General features: G+C 36.3%; 1 protein-coding gene across 24 annotated transcripts in view; it reads right to left on the bottom strand.

Moving 5' to 3' along the window:
- Positions 1–16,726, bottom strand: part of HDAC9 (histone deacetylase 9) — a 927,498-nt gene that overhangs the window by 249,278 nt on the left and 661,494 nt on the right. For all 24 annotated transcript variants that reach the window (XM_050783085.1, XM_050783067.1, XM_050783066.1 and 21 more), the window contains one exon: positions 7,179–7,312. In XM_050783085.1, the coding sequence (XP_050639042.1) occupies positions 7,179–7,312 (134 nt within the window). The remainder of the gene's footprint in view (positions 1–7,178; positions 7,313–16,726) is intronic.

The following is a 16,726-nucleotide window of genomic DNA, read 5'->3' as shown; positions in this document are numbered from 1 at the left end:
TTTTAACAATTTTTGAAAATTATGTACGACACTTGTGAGTTAGTGTCATCTTTGTTTCTCAGGTTAATGCTTACTTCTGTTACTTTCCCATCTCCAAATATTTGATTCACTTGCCTATTTGTCTCTATCTTGTTAAGGTTACATTAAGAAGTTGTGTTTCTGTTTCAGTAGTTCTTAACATTGGCTGCACCTTGGAATCAACTGGGAAGTTTAGAAGGTACTGATGCCTGGGTCCTACCTTATTACCTTTGTCTGGGTGCCGTTCGGGCACCCAGGTGTTTCCAACCACCCAGGGGATTCTAATGGATAGCATAGGTCAAGAACCACATGTTAGAGGGAGCTGTCCATACTTACTGCTCATAAGTGAGCGCAAGATACTGATACTGCGCTGACCAACACGGGTCTACAGAATGGTTAAAATATTTGGTTGGTGGACAGAAGGTTGGTGAGTAAAAAATTATCTATCTTCAAAATGTTAAGTGCCTTTCATATGTCTTAATACTGCTGGATTCAGTCACTATGACTTATTTTAAACTATTTTAGGACATAGAGCCATTTCTAAAGCACTTCAGAAAACAGCAAATCCCATTTCAATAATAAAGCTCTGAAATGGTGACAAGCATATATACTCTCTATTTTTTTTAAGTTTTACTTCCACCTATTTCAAATCACTGTCCTCACCAGAAAGCAAGAAAAAATGTTATCCCTTAATCTAACTGCTCAATTTTCACAATTCTTTATGCAACTGAACCCCCTACATTGCAGTTATTCTTTTTAAAAATTATAAATAAATATTTTAATGGTTGAATTTAAAGCTTTGCTTTTTTAAACTGGTCATCATGTATGAAACAAACTTTCAACATGTATTTTTTGTTGCTCAAAAACTGCAGTTTTCATATGACTGAAAATTATGTAACTCTTTTTATTAATAAGCGTTAATGCTGCTGTTTCAGAAGCTCTGTATTACTTTCCAAATGGACTCAGAAGAACAGCCTCTCTTATTTCCTTTTGTTGGGTGTTTTCCACATTAATTCTTTCTGTTTAGCAGACATTTTTAAAAGAAATTCTAAATCATTTTACTATAATCTGCACAATTAGTTTTGGTATATTTATCTGCCTGGGTCCCCTCTGTGATATACAAATATCTTTTAGAACAATGACAATGTAGCCTGGTTTACTCATCAAATCTAGATCACTTGTTCTTCTTCCCAAGACTGCCATATCCTTTAGAGACAATTCACAGGGCTCCGTGTTTGAGTTTCTCTCTGTTTTGTGGTTAGATTCTAAGACACAAACACATAATTTTTTTTTTTTGCAAACTAAGCAAAACAGTACACTGTTACGTGCTGCCATCTAGTTAGACTACTCTATAAAACAAATGTTTAATTGAATTTCCATTAACTCTCAGTTTTCAGTGCTTTGCAGTCTTGATGTCAGAAAACCTGCACATTCCAAAGTGTTTCACCACAGATGAATGTATTTCCTTACTTAGATTTGATTTAAAACAAAGAGGTATTTTAAAGTCACCTATGTGTGCAAGAAGATATGCTAGAATCCCCGCTTCTTAGCATCATAAGATTCTGCACTAAACTTGCTCTCCACTTTTCTCATTGGAACTGCTGAGAAGTCCCTGAAGGGACAACAGTAGCTTGGATTTGTGTCCCAGAATTGTTTTGTAATTACTTTGTGTTGGCACTTGAATAAACGAGTTAAACATTTCAGCACAGTATGTTGCTTATGGTTTTTACTTATGAATTAAGCGAAGCAAAGTTATTCAATATTAGTCACAAAAAGGCAGTGCAAATTCCACGTAGTGTGTAATCCAACAAAAGCATTATAAAATGTTATTATTCTCAAAACAAATGTGAGAGCAAGCAAATGTCTGTGGGTGGTTTGGTGGGGCTGGGAGTCATGAGCATTTCTGGAAGAAACAACTGCAAGTGCATTTCTAACAGATGATGGATCAACCTCCACAATTTTTTTTTGACCACAGAAGAGCACATTTCTTTTCTTCAGGAGCACGCACATCTTAGAAACCCAGCTACCTAATCAAATAGCTTGTTTCTGAAGGCGACATCAAATAACCCCTCCAGATCCATTTCTCATGGTGATAAGAAAGCTGCTGGTTTTGCTGTTCGCTCCCAACAAAATCACTAAACTAAGTATGAATGATTCAGTAGGGGAAAAAATTAAATGGTATTGGCATGAAGGACTACTAACTGCCTCAACTTATTAAAAACAGTGCCACGTCATGCCAAAAAAAGTTAACCCATGTAACCACTGCAATCTAATATAATGAGGACTAATGTTTTCTCTGGCTACTAATCAGGATTAGTAAGCAGAGCCAATTTACACTATAGCTTACAAACTAAGAGCAATATGTTTATTGAAACATTCTAAAAATTTAGTCTACTCTTAACCAAAAAGGGTGTTATGTTCCAAAAGAACTGCTTACCAATTCCAGTGTCAGACAGTATTACAGCTGTAAGAGATCCTAGCAAATATCTTGCCTAACACCCTCATCTAAACATAGGAAAACCAAACAGCAAAGTTAAATGGTTTGACAAAAGCACACAGACAACTAATGGCAAAACTAAGGTCAAATCTAATATTGAATGATCATCTTTGAGAGAATACATTTTGATTAATTTGCGACATTGCTAAATGAATTGACATAAACCAAAAGTTTGATCTGTGGATCAGTCTCCTGTTTGGAAATGAATGAATCCTTTTAGTGTTTTCAAATTGCTATCTTTTCTATTACGTCATTTTTTATTTCATTAATTGTAAAATTGACTGCTCTGTTGGTTGAGGAAAGCTGACTCTTCTCTGTATGTCAGCAGAATTGAGATTTCTCATTTTTTGTCCTGGTCAAATAGTAACCCCAATAAACAAAGAACACAAATGACAACACAAAGAGGGCAAGTTTTTCCTTGCAAGATCTGGGATGTTTTACTCTTCACACTCTCACATGTAACATTACCTCCCCTGTCTCTTGGTCACAGGGTCCCACTGATGCTGTCAAGACTATAGAGGAAACTGACCACGATCTTCCTCATTTTTTTCTTTCTCAAGCACAATCACTGGGAGTCTTCAAAATCACAGTCACACAAAATGAATGACTCAAAACCCCTTTGAAATTTGTATTTGTGTATTTACTCGTATGATTGTTTAATTAATGCCTGCAGATCACACCAGATAGTAACCTTCTTGAAGACAGGGGATATATATTTTCTACTCAGTATTATATCTTCTACTCCTAAGAAAGATGCCTGGAAAACTCAAATTCTTGATAAATATCATTGAATGGATACATCACTGTTCTCAATGTGTGACGTCCAGGTCAACAGTATCAGAATCACCCAGACACATGTTAGTAATACAGATTCTTGGACCCCACTCCAGACTTACTGAATTAGAAATTCTGAGTTTAGAGCTCAGCAATCTGTGTTTTACCATCCCCTCAGATGATTCTGAAATATGCCAACATTCAAGATATCCTTCTCACCAAGAGTGGCCATACAGATCTGGTGGGAAAATAGTTCCCAAAGATGGCAGATGACTATCTGGATACTGAAAAACAATGCACTGACCCAGGTTGTATGCATTATATTCCTAATTGATTATACCCTTTCCTGTGGAATCTAATAAATCCTCTTTTTTGAGTTCTTATTTCCCACAACAAAGGGAGGAAATTGTTCGTACTGCTTAGGAGAAAATGATAACCTAAGACATCCGGCCTGGTACTCAAATCCCTGGAGTCCCAGTTAGCAGAGATTATACCTCCTCATGTTAGCATGTTTTAGTAAAAACTAGGCAAAGGAACTAAAGTTTAACTTCCTGATAGCCTCTTCTAGCCTATTTAGAAGTAATGCCCTTGAGCCTTGATTCTCTTTATTTGGGTCCTGGGGGTATCTTGGTAAATAAGTTACTCACACCTAAGCTGGGACCCAACTTTCTCTCTGGAGTGAATAAGTGAACTCCAGTGGGCAGATACTATCATTATCTTTGATTCCTTTAGAAGGCTCAGAAACACTAACCAGGTAGCCTTTTGGGTAGGACCCTTCTTGCCCTTTCTACTAGCCTAAACACCCACCACGCACACAGATCACATGCCTCCATGGTGTGCTTTTCTCCTGATTCTTCAACAACTCTGATTCTTAAGACATGTGGCAAATTGCTAAAATATTCGTTGATAAATTTGTGTTGTATTTTTCACAGCATTCATATTTTGAAAACAATTTGGCATGAAATAGAAAGTTTAGCATCTTTGTAAGATGGCTTAATAACACAGTAAAATATTTGCATATATACTTAGTCAAATCAAAAATATTAGAAGAAATCTACAAGGAACATATATCAATTGCTTCCATTGTGTTTAGTAAAAAAAAAAAAAAAAAAAAATGGACTTGGGAGAGCACTAGGTAAGAGTCTACTATTCCTGAGGTGGGTTACCTGGTTTGGAATAATCTCTGTGTGTTCCATTTTTATTTACTCCCCTACTCTTCTGGTAAAAACAATCAGGAAGAGAAAATAAGTTATGAAAATCGTGTTTTCCTTTTAGTTCTATGTTTTATCTTATATTGAACAAAATGTCTCTACAAAAGGATAACACTTGTTAATAATGTCTAAAATTTAATTTTGAATTTTTCTAATATCATTCATACGTGGGCAGAGGGACATAAAATTCCTAGGTATCTTAAAAGTGAATTAATTGTTAGTGGTTTTAGAAATTCCATTTCATGTTTTGGTTTAGGTTAGCATCTCATAATTTCATAAAGTAAATAAATTTATATAGGCAATAATTTCTTTGCTCATATGGGAATTTTGATAATGTAGGAGCATTATTATATATAATGATAAGTAATACAGGCAACAAAATCTTCACTTAAGAAAGCAAACACCTGGTGAACTGCCATCAAACTATGTCAGGAAAAGTAGATTCTACTTGCATTGTTGCAACATTTTGGATATGATGTTTGTACTTGATCTTAATTAAGTGCAAATCTGCTGATCTGGCCTTGTGAGTGTATTGTTTGTTAATTTTGTGATTGAGTATTACTAAGGAGACTATTCTTCTCAAGCCCATAGTTGTGTGATAGTGTTTCTGACATCTCACCTTGTGTTTGATATTACATTGGTCAGTGCTATGCAGACTGAATTGTACCATTTTGAATAATAAAGAACTAAAATAATGTAATGCAATTGAAAAAGAAGACTAACCAGAAAAGGATAATAGACTTTTGAATTTTTAGACCAGTGTGAATCATACCAAATTCCATTTATTTCTATACTCTGTTCTTTTCGTAAACAGTTCTCCTTCAGGTAATAGGTTTTAGGAATACCACTATCTGACAATGCATTCGAAAGCTGTGATCAGCCACTGACAATTTGAAGTAGTTGGGACCGGGCCAGCTGCTGCAGGATATAACACAAACGTGAATGTGAAAATGTAAGCAGCAATGTCTCAGCTGGCAAAAGCACAGAAAAATTGCAGAGCAGATGAAAAGGTGAGACGGGAATGTTCACATGAATAAATGCATTTTGTCCATTAAGACTAGCCTACCACAAAGAATTCTCCTTGCTGGTCTACTTTATGGACTCCATCTGGGATTGTGTAGAAAAGAGAATGGTTTGGTCTCCAAACTGCATTATCAGAAACATGAAATCCTTAAAGATAACTCTAAAATTGACCAGAGTATGAAAGCCTTCTGCCATACAATGTGAATGCCACTGGCAAAAAAATGAATAATAGACTCGCACTCAGGAAAGGACCAGATAAATAAATCTAGCTCATTTTCCTTAACTTTGGGGTTTCTAGGTAAAGGATACATTTAATCAAAAGCAGAGCTTTAAATATGAAAACTATTTGATAATTCTATCATAAATATGTAATAAAACATGAGACTAAATCTGTACATAGTGTTATGATATATTCATTCACAATCTCAACTACTGAACGATCCATAAGACACTACCAATGATTTCATGTTTTTAAAAACCAATTAATTTCCCTTGTAACATAGAATATATTATCCACCGTTTAAAGAAAAAAATCCATAAAGAAAATTTTTTATCCATAGAAATGAACAAACTGAATGAATGGCTTTACATCATCAAAAGTCAATTATTTTTAGTAGCTTGCAGAGGAAAAGGATCAGACTGATGTAACTCACGCAGTCATATGTAGGCAAGTGCACTTGACCTGGGGAAAAATTCTGTCTGCTTTGGCATTTCTAATTCAAGTAAAATATTTTACAGACTCAGTTTAAACCTAAGTTGAATTTGAATAGGAATTTTGTTGACTACATTTTGGGACCATAATTGTCTTGTGAAAGTTTAGAATTCCAGTACTTGAATTATGTTTAGAACCTAACAGAGACCCAGTAAAAGAAATAATTAGTAAATGTTAAAATAATGTAAGAAAACCCATGGAGGGCATTTTTCTTTTAAAAATACCTTAGATTCAATGCAGAAGGTTACTGGATTTCAGACAACAATGGACATTTATAGCAACTAAATCAAATAGCAGCTGGTTGTTACATATTTTGCACATTTGACAATGGGAGCCTTTCTGAATTGATATGACTGTTATTTTTAACCTTTGAAAGCATAAAAAGATATATTTTTCCAAATAAAAATGGTATTCACCAGGCATCTACTGAAATAAGTTTAAAGAAATAATGATAAAATGAGAGTATTCAAATCCCTTCATCAAGTTATAAACACATCAATCATTTCGATAAAAAGAAATCACTTTTAGTGGTAAGAGGACAGTTAATATTTTAAATATATTCATTTCCATGTGGCAAAACTCTAAATTCAAAGTTTAGTTTATAACCAAAAATAATAATTACTTAGCAAAGAGTTTCTCAGAAGATCAACTCAATAAATAACGTCTATTTGCAAACAGTGCTACCATGTGTATGTAATAATTCTGCAACATTGGAACACACACATTAGGCAGCTGCTCAGCTCATCAACACTGACTGAGTACTTACATTGTGCCCCGCCCAGAGTCAGGTGGTAAGCTCTGTGCTACTTGAATCTATGATGGTTCATCAATCATGGTGTTTGCACTATATAGTTAATATTTTTCTATTACTCCCCAAATGAATACTGGCCTCTTTACATGATTTATTTAAGTAAGTAAAAGAGTGTGTCCAATTCTGGATTACCTCACATTTATTTAGCAGCCCAGTTTCTTGCAGTCGTGACCAGATACTCTGTATTCGTCCAGCATGTTCAGGGTGGGTGGTGGAATTGCCACAAACGCACTGGTGTTTCAGCATCAAGGGGTCATAGGCAATTCCTTCAAGACAAGGGAAATACAGCACAAGATTGAGTAAAGATACAAGATAATGACACATGTTAGGACATAATACGATAACTCCAAAAAAGTCATTATTCTTAAAATAAATTTAACAAAGGGGGAAATAATACGTAACAAATTCTCATGAGCACATAAGAACTATTTAGTCCTGTCTATCTGGATACTTATGCAAAAATATGAACTCATGCATTAACCAGTACAGAGAACCTAGTTTAGTAAATCTGTAAAGTGATGAAGATGATGACATTTTAAGACACGTCAGATTAAATATATATATATATATATATATTTTGTAATCTTATGAGTATTTTAAATCATTATGAATTGTTTTTAGGCAGATAATTTAATTCAGCAGAGGTTTTAATTTCACCACACCATTGGAGCCACAAAATGAGCTGGCTCTTTACATCTTTCATGAGTAATTCTAGCCTGACTTTAGTTCGCGGTTTCATTTTTGTAATAAAATGGAGGATTTTCCCACTGTTTGCCTATCCTGTTTAGTAATTTCTTCAAGGCTGTTCAAAAACAGTTTCTTTGTTTATTTGTGTTTCTTACCACCATTTATGTCATTATGTAACCAATATGGATGTTGTAGATCTTATAATATTGTGGGGCATTTAAAGTGTTTCTTTAAAAAAAATGTAAATTACAATGCCACTACTAGAGATTATATAGATACTAATGAATACAATCTTTTAAATTATCAGGTATTAGCATATTTCATTTTCAGGTAGGCCTTATGATGAGAAAGATTTTATAATGACATGATAAAACTAATTATTAGCAGAACTTAAAATAGAACTTTTTAAAGTAACAAGTTAGAAGATAATTATAACTCTGGCTCATTTAAAGAAGATTTCTACCCATAAACCTATTCCTTGAGGTGGAAACATGTTACTTGCAAAATTGCCTGACATAAGAAATTATTTAACAAATCAAATGTCTTCCAATAAGTGACCATTGAAGTTTATTTGTAGATGGCAAGAACACCCATTATAAGAAGTTTTACAACAACCAAAAAACATCTTCAGGAATAGATGAGCACAAGTAATTTATGCTGTAAAGGAAGTTTAATTAAATACATTTTATTCTCCTTTTGGCTTACATTATTGTGTTAAAGAAATGTTACTCAAGAGAAGAAAATATTTTTCCTTGAGTGTACTAAAATAATGCAGAAGAATGGCACATGCATTTTGAAACCATGTGGTAAAAATTATGTCTAAGAAAAAAATATAATCTTACTATTCCAAATCATATCTATTCTTAGGACTCAAATGGCTTCAAACTCCATCCATCTTCCCCTGATTCTCACATTTTCTTCCTCAGGACTGACCTCCCTTACGAGCAGCTTACTTGCACACTTACCCATTGAATGACCCATCCGAAATCTCCACTTAGTTGTCTCATAGTTTTCATAAAGTGAAAATGTCTCTGATTTTTAATTCATGATCTTAAACCACACATGACACTACTCATGTTTACAAAAGACATCAAGAACTGCCATTGTTCATACGAGAAACCTTAATGTCCCCTTGACGCCCCCACCTCCAATGAACCAAAGCAGTGTCTGTTTTCCCTCCAAAACAGATCTTGAATCACTCACTCTCCTTATCTCCACTGCCAAAACCATACGCAATTCAAGGTTTTATTATCTTTAATCTGGACTCCTGAGATTGCCTTGTAACACACAACCTGACTTTCACTCTTTTCCATTTGCCATACAGCAGTGGCCACTTCTGCTTAAATCCTTCAGGGCCTTCACTGAAGAGACTGAAATTCCTCCGGGCCAGCATAAATATGCCCCTCCCCATCTTTCCAGCTTCATTTCATATCCCTCCCTCTTTTGTTCTCTATTTCGCCTACAAAGGCCTTCCTTCCTTTCCTCAAAAAGATCAAAATCCTAGCAGCCTTGTGATTGTTCATACATGCTATTCCCTCTATGCCAGAAATTCTTCCTTCTTGGCCTCCATAACTCCAGTCCTCATTTGGCTAATTTTTTTTCACTCTTCAAGGCTGTTTTTAATGTCACCTCCTCTACCAAGCATACCCTGAGATCTCTAGATTAGGTCTCCTACTATACGCTCTCTTAGCATCCTCTAGGTCTCCTTCAAGCATTTGTCACAATTATATAATTGTTGTATAATTTTGTTAATTGTATATTTTCCTCACTAGATGGTGAGATCTTTGAGAGCACAGATTATAGTTGTATTTTTACCTCTGAAATTTCAGTGGCCATCAACATGCTTAAATAAAGCAGGTCTTCAAAAATATTTTTTAATGAGTGAATGAAAACCATAAATGAATGAATATATCCCAAAAATAGTTCAGGTATTTCCACTGTAAAGCTTTCCTCAATGAATCTAATTGGTGGATTTCCTTGGATTCCTGAAGAGTAGTCTTGTTTAATCTTCTACCTTTTATTTTATGTCCCTTATCTTCCTACCCTAAGTGCTTCTAATATAGGCATTTATTTTACTCAGCTTTATATTTCTACATGGAATTTCATAAAGTCCTCTTTTTACGTTTTGCATAAAGTCCAATATGGATAAATATTTTTAAATAAAGTCAGAAGGAAGATATCAAGGAGGGCAGACAAGGAAGCAGGCAAGCAGGAAGGAAGAATAACATTTAAAATACAAAGATGTGTAAGACATGTCTTCACAATTTAAATATATCAAGTATTTATGAGTTACTACCATATAAGAAGAACTGTTTAACATTTTTTCAACTATAGTTTCATAAATAAAAAGTGATAGTTGAATAAGAATATGGAAACAAAAAGTATAACATCTGCCTCATTTTGAAAATATATTTTTGGCCAGGTATGGTGTCCCACACCTGTAAGCCTAGTACTTTGGAAGGCTGAGGCAGGAGGATTGCTTGAGCCCAGGAATTTGAAACCAGCCTGAACAACATAGGGAGACACTGTCTCAACCAAAATTTTTAAAAACTAGCCAGGAGTGGTGGTGTGCCTGCTGCTGGTGGGAGAATTGCTTGAGCCCAGGACGTCAATGCGGCAGTGAGCAGTTATTGAGCCACTGCATTCCCGCCTGGGCCACAGGGTGAGAACTTGTATCTGGGAAAAAAAAAAGAAGAAGAAGAAGAACTATATTCTTCAAGAGTAGAGATTCTAATCGTTACATTGCTTAACTTTTTCACTATTTCATCTCTTGACATATCTAAGCTTACCTCCATAGTAATGTTTCCCCCTTTTAATGACATTTTCCCCATAATCCACTGCCAAGAAAAAAAAAATTGTGAAACAGGTTATGGTAGCTGGGAATTATTGCCAGGTACCTGGAGATTATAATTCAAAGTCCAGGGGCTCTTGGAAAGCCATTTGAATTTAAAGGGAAATACATACAATCTGGAACTCCAAACTTCCACTGAGTCATTCTAACGATGTATCACTGAGGTGTTAACAGGTAGGCTGCAAAATGAAACTTTAACCTCATCCTTCATCTCCATTCCTTTCCTCTCTCTTTCATTCTCTCTCTTTGGCTTCTCAGAAACATGGACTTACAGGGTGAGAAATAAGCCTGCTCTTCTCTTTGCAATTCATATGGAATTCTACTTCTGTTTGGCCCTTTCTGGCTCACTGATTACCATTTGCAATATAACATAAGCCAATAGATTAATTAATTTTTCTCTTGATCAGTGTGACAAGAGTTAAAATTAGGATTTGAAAAATAAACAAAAGAGTCTCAAAATATTTACCTGCATTTTAAACAATAGTTGTTTGTTTTCCACATATATATATGTTGAAAATATGTATATATACACATATTTTTTACAAGAAATCCTTAAAATTTCTTGATAAATTTTTTAGATAAACTTGGAATTGTACTTTCTCTGTCTCTCAGTCTTATTAAATGAGATAATGTATTTGTAGCATCGAGTATAGTGTCTTTCCTTCTTTATTGCATGTAGTTGTCATTTTTTAGCCATATACTCTATTTATGTCTTCAAATTTACACTCAGTCTAGTAAGACCTGTTAGCCTGAGTCTATAGAGTCTTTAGACAACTTATCTTGTCTATAAAAATAGCTGAGTTTAGAATATTTAGACTAAAATTATTGATCCTGATTTCTAGTTCTAACATTCAACTTCATATTGCATTTCTGGGAACTACCTGAGGTTTCACACCTTCCCAAGCTAAACAACACTTATTAAACATCTTCTAGGGCAAGGGACAGGACAAAGGACTAGCACAGTACATATATATATATACATGACATGGCATCCCCCTAGAAGATGCAGAATCAGTAGACAGTTATTGAATGCTCACCATGTTCCAGATTCTAGCAGCTTCATTTTACTACATTTAACTTAAAATCTAGTAGTAAAATCCGGGTGCGGTGGCTCACGCCTGTAATGCCAGCACTTTGGGAGGCCAAGGCGGGCGGATCACCAGAGGTCAGGAGTTCGAGACCAGCCTGACCAACATGGAGAAACACCGTCTCTACTAAAAATACAAAAAATTAGCCGGGTGTGGTGGTGTATGCCTGTAATCCCAGCTACTCAGGCGGCTGAGGCAGGAGAATCGCTTGAGCCTGGGAGGTAGAGGTTGCAGTGAGCCGAGATTGCGCCATTGCACTGCAGCCTGGGTAACAAGAGCAAAACTCCGTCTCAAAAAAAAATAATAATAAATCTAGTAGTAGAAGTGAGAAAATTATGACACTTTTGAAAGCTCTGCTAAAGAAAAAACTTGTGAGGCTAGAGAATCAAAGAAGATCTCCTAAAAACAAAACTTTTTTTAAAAAGATGGAATGATCTGCAAATGGTAGAATTACTAAAAAAGATAAAAGAAACTTCTGAAACAAGGTTGATTTCTAATGACCTTCAAATCACACACATAGCAGCTGTTACTATTTCTATCCATAACGCTAATCTATCCATAAGACTTATGTTGTCTTATTTTTAAAATTTCTTTTTTAATATTTTAATTTTAATTTTTTAATTTTATGTTTTTTGGGGACAGATTCTCACTCTGTCACCTAGGTTGGAGTGCAGTTTATATTTTACTATTTGTAATTTTTTTTTTTTTTGAGATGGAGTCTCACTCTGTCACCCAGGCTGGAGTGCAGTGGCACAATTACTGTCTGTAACATTTTTTAACAAGAACATATAACTCAGAACACATAACTCAAAGTACCAAACAGTGTAATTTTTAAATTATTTGTGAAACTTGATGTTTCCAGCAAGCAAATGATATAATGTCTAAAAGTTCTGTTTAAAAAAATTAATAAATTGTACCTCTCACTAGATAAGAAGCATTTCCTAAATCTTACAGCTTTGTGTTTGTTTTTTCATGTAAGTCATCTTAACAGAGTATCAGACAGCTAGAAAGGAAGTGGGTAGAAGAAATTCTCAACATAAGCCTTCCAACTAACACTATATGAATGTCTGTTAAGGCCTAGGAATTAGATTAAGTGTTGCCATTTAACTGTAAAGCCAGGAAGGAGATTCAACCAGCATGTAAGTTGGCAAAAAGTGAAGCCAAACACAATTCACTACACATGTGCTGGCAAAATATCTGGAAATATTTTTCTACATTCAAGAATGAGTGAGAAAAAAAAAACAGGGCCTTTGAGAATATACTACAGATATTATGAAGGAAATATCATTCATACTGCTTAGTTCAGTGAACATGATTTACTATAGGAAGCAAAATAAGATTTTAGAAAATGTTTTGTTCTCTTCAAATGTCAAAAGGCGCTGGCCCTATAACATCAGAAACCAAAACTAAATAAAGGCAGAGATAAAACTAAATTAAAAAGACAATGGAATGAATAAAAATAAAACTGGATATGATAAACAGGGATTGCAAGGAAATTAAAGAGTAGCAAAATTAAAATCTATACTGGAGGCAATAAAGAAAGGAATTTACATTTCAGAAAGTCAGATCAGTGCTATTGAACACAAACTTGAGACGTCTCCAGAATATAAAGGAAAGGACTACTAGATGGACATCATAAGATGAAAATAGAATGGTCAGAAAAAAAATAACCAAACAAAAAGTTGTAATTGCTTCTGAGGAGGAAATCTGACTAACCAAATACAGGAATACCTGGGACATAGTGCTGGTTTGATTCCAAATCATCCGAATAAAGCAAATATCACGATAAAGCAAGTCACGTGAGTTTTCTGGTTTGCTTATGCATGTAAAAGTTATGTTTACATTATACCATAACCTATGAAGGGTGGAATCATTGTGTCAAAGAAACCAATGTGTATACCTTAATTAAAAATTAATTTACTGCTAAAGTGCTAATAATCATCTGAGCTTTCAGTGAGTCATAATCTTTTTGCTTGTGGAGGGTCTTGCCTTGATATTGATGGCTGCTAACTGATCAGGGTAGTAGTTATTGAAGGCTGGAGTGGCTGTGTCAATTTCTTAAAATAAGCAACAATGAAGTTTGCAACATCCATAAACTCTTCCTTTCACAAAACATTTCTCCCGGCATGAAATGTTGCTTGGTATTATGACATTTAACCTATAGAAGGCCCTCTTTCAAAACTGGAGTCAATCCTGTTCAACTTTGCTGCTGCTTTATCAACTAAGTTTATGTAATATTCTAAATCCTTTGTTGTCATTTCAGCAATGCCCACTGCATCTTCACCAGGAGTAGACTCCATCCCAAGAAAACATTTTTCTCGCTCAACCCCTAAGGAATAACTCCTTATTAATTCAAGTTTTATAACAAGATTGGAGCAATTCAGTCATATATTGAGGTTCCACTTCTAATTCTAGTTCCCTTGCTACTTCTGCAGTTAGTTCCTCCATTGAAGTATTGAATCCCTCGAGTCATCCATGAGAACTGGAATCAACTTCTTTCAATCACTTGCCAATGTTGGTATTCCTCCCATGAATCATGAATGTTCTTAATGGCATCTAGAATGGTGAATCCTTTCCAGAAGGTTTCAATGTACTTTGTTCGATCTAACAGGGGAATCACTGTCTATGGCAGGTATAGCCTTATAGAAGGTATTTCTTAAATAATAAGATGTAAAAATTTAAAAGACCCCTTGATCTATGGGCTGCAGAATGGATGCTGTGTTCGCAGGTATGAAAACTTAATCTCCTTGCACATATCCATCAGACTTCTTGGGTGACCAGGTATACAGTCAATTAGGCAGTAATATTTTGAAAGGGAACATTTTATCCCCCTGAGTAGTAAGTCTAAAAATTGAGCTTAAAATGCTCAATAAACCATACTCTAAACAGACATGCTGTCACCCAGGCTTTGTGGTTCCATTTATAGAGCACAGGTAGAGTAGATTTAGCATAATTCTGAAGGGCATAGTATTTTGAGAAAGGGAAATGAGCATTGGCTTCAACTTAAAGCCACTAGATGCATTAGTCTCTAACAAGAGAATCACCTTATCTTTTGAAGTCAGTCATTGACTATTTCCCTCTATCTCTTAAAGTTTTCTCCCTATCTCTTCTTCCAATGAAAGGCTGTTTCATCTACAATAAAATTATGTTGTTTGGTGTAGCCATCATCATCAGTGATCTTAGCTAGACTTTCTGGAAAACCTGTTGTAGCTTCTACATCAACACTTGCTGCTTTACCTTGCACTTTTATGCTATGGAGATGGCTTATTTTCTTAAACCTCAAGAGCCAACCTCTGCTGGCTTTCAACTTTTCTTCAGCAACTTCCTCACCTCTCTCAGCCCTCACAGAAATGAAGAGTTAGGGACTTGCTCTGGATAAGGGTTTGGCTGAAGGAAATACTGTGACTGGTTTGATCTACCCAGACCACTAAAACTCTCTCCATATAAGCAATAGGGCTGTTTTGCTTTCTTATCATTTTTCTGTTCATTACAGTAGCACTTTTAATTTCCTTCAAGAGCCATTCTTTTATATTCACAGCTTGGGTAACCAGCACGAGAGACCTAGCTTTTGCCTATCTCAGCTTTTGAAGCGACTTCCTCACTAAGCTCACTCATTTCTAGCTTTTGATAGAAATTGGGAGACATGTGACTCTTCCTTTCACTTGAACACAGAGGCACTTTAGGGTTATAAATTTGCCTAATTTCAATATTATAGTGTCACTGGAATAGAGAGGGCCAAAAAGAGAAAGGGAGATGGGGCCATGCCCACTTAGTGGAGCAGTCAGAACACACACAACATTTATCTACTAAGTTCACTGTCTTGATTGGGTGTGGTTCATGGTTCCCCAAAACAATTACAAAAGTACTATAAAAAGATCACTGATTGGGTGCATTCCAAGATGGCCAAATAGGAACAGCTCTGGTCTGCAAGTCCCAGTGTGGTCAACACAGAAGATGGGTGATTTCTGCATTTCCAACTGAGGTACCTGGTTCATCTCAGTGGGACTGGTTGGACAGTGGGTGCAGCCCATGGAGGGTGAGCCGAAACAGGGCAGGGCATCATCTCACCCGGGAAGCACAAGGAGTTGGGGGATTTCCCTTTCCTAGCCAAGGGAAGCCATGACAGACTGTACCTGGAAAAAGAACAGGACACTTCTGCCCAAACACTGTGCTTTTCCCAAGGTCTTAGCAACTGGCAGACAAGGAAATTCTCTTCTGTGCCTGGCTCAGTGGGTCCCATGCTCACAGAGACTTGCTCACTGCTAGCGCAGTGTGAGATGCAACTGCGAGGCAGCAGCCCGGCTGGGGAAGGGGCATCCGCCATTGCTGAGGCTTGAGTAGGTAAAACAAAGCAGCCAGGAAGCTCAAACTGGGGGGAGCCCATCGCAGCTCTGCAAGGCCTACTGCCTCTATAGACTCCACCTCTGTAGGCAGGGTATAGCTGAACAAAAGGCAGCAGACAACTTCTGCAGACTTAAACGTCCCTGTCTGACAGATCTGAAGAGAGCAGTGGTTCTTCCAGCACAGCGTTTGAGCTCTGAGAATGGACAGACTACCCCTTCAAGTGGGTCACTGACACCCATGTAGCCAAACTGGGAGAAACCTCCCAGTAGGGACCAAGAAACACCTCATAGAAGTGGGTGCCCCTCTGGGACAAAGCTTCCAGAGGAAGGATCAGGCTGCAATATTTGCTGTTCTGCAGCCTCCACTGGTGATACCCAGGCAAATAGCATCTGGAGTGGACCTCCAACAAATTCCAGCAGACTGGCAGCTGAGGAACCTGACAGTTAGAAGGAAAACACACAGAAAGGAATAGCATCAACATCAACAAAAAGGACATCTACAACAAAACCCCATCTGTAGGTCACCAACATCAAAGACCAAAGGTAGATAAAACCACAAAGATGGGGAGAAACCAGAGCAGAAAAGCTGCAAATTCTAAAAACCAGAGTGCCTCTTCTCCTCCAAAGGATTGCAGCCCCTCACCAGCAATGGAACAAGGATGGATGGAGAATGATTTGATGAGTTGACAGAAGTAGGCTTCAGAAGGTTGG

This window comes from Macaca thibetana, chromosome 3 (genome assembly GCF_024542745.1).
Source record: "Macaca thibetana thibetana isolate TM-01 chromosome 3, ASM2454274v1, whole genome shotgun sequence".
Lineage (NCBI taxonomy): Eukaryota > Metazoa > Chordata > Mammalia > Primates > Cercopithecidae > Macaca > Macaca thibetana.
Note: the sequence above shows the minus strand (reverse complement) of the source record. Positions and strands in the feature narration are given on the sequence as shown.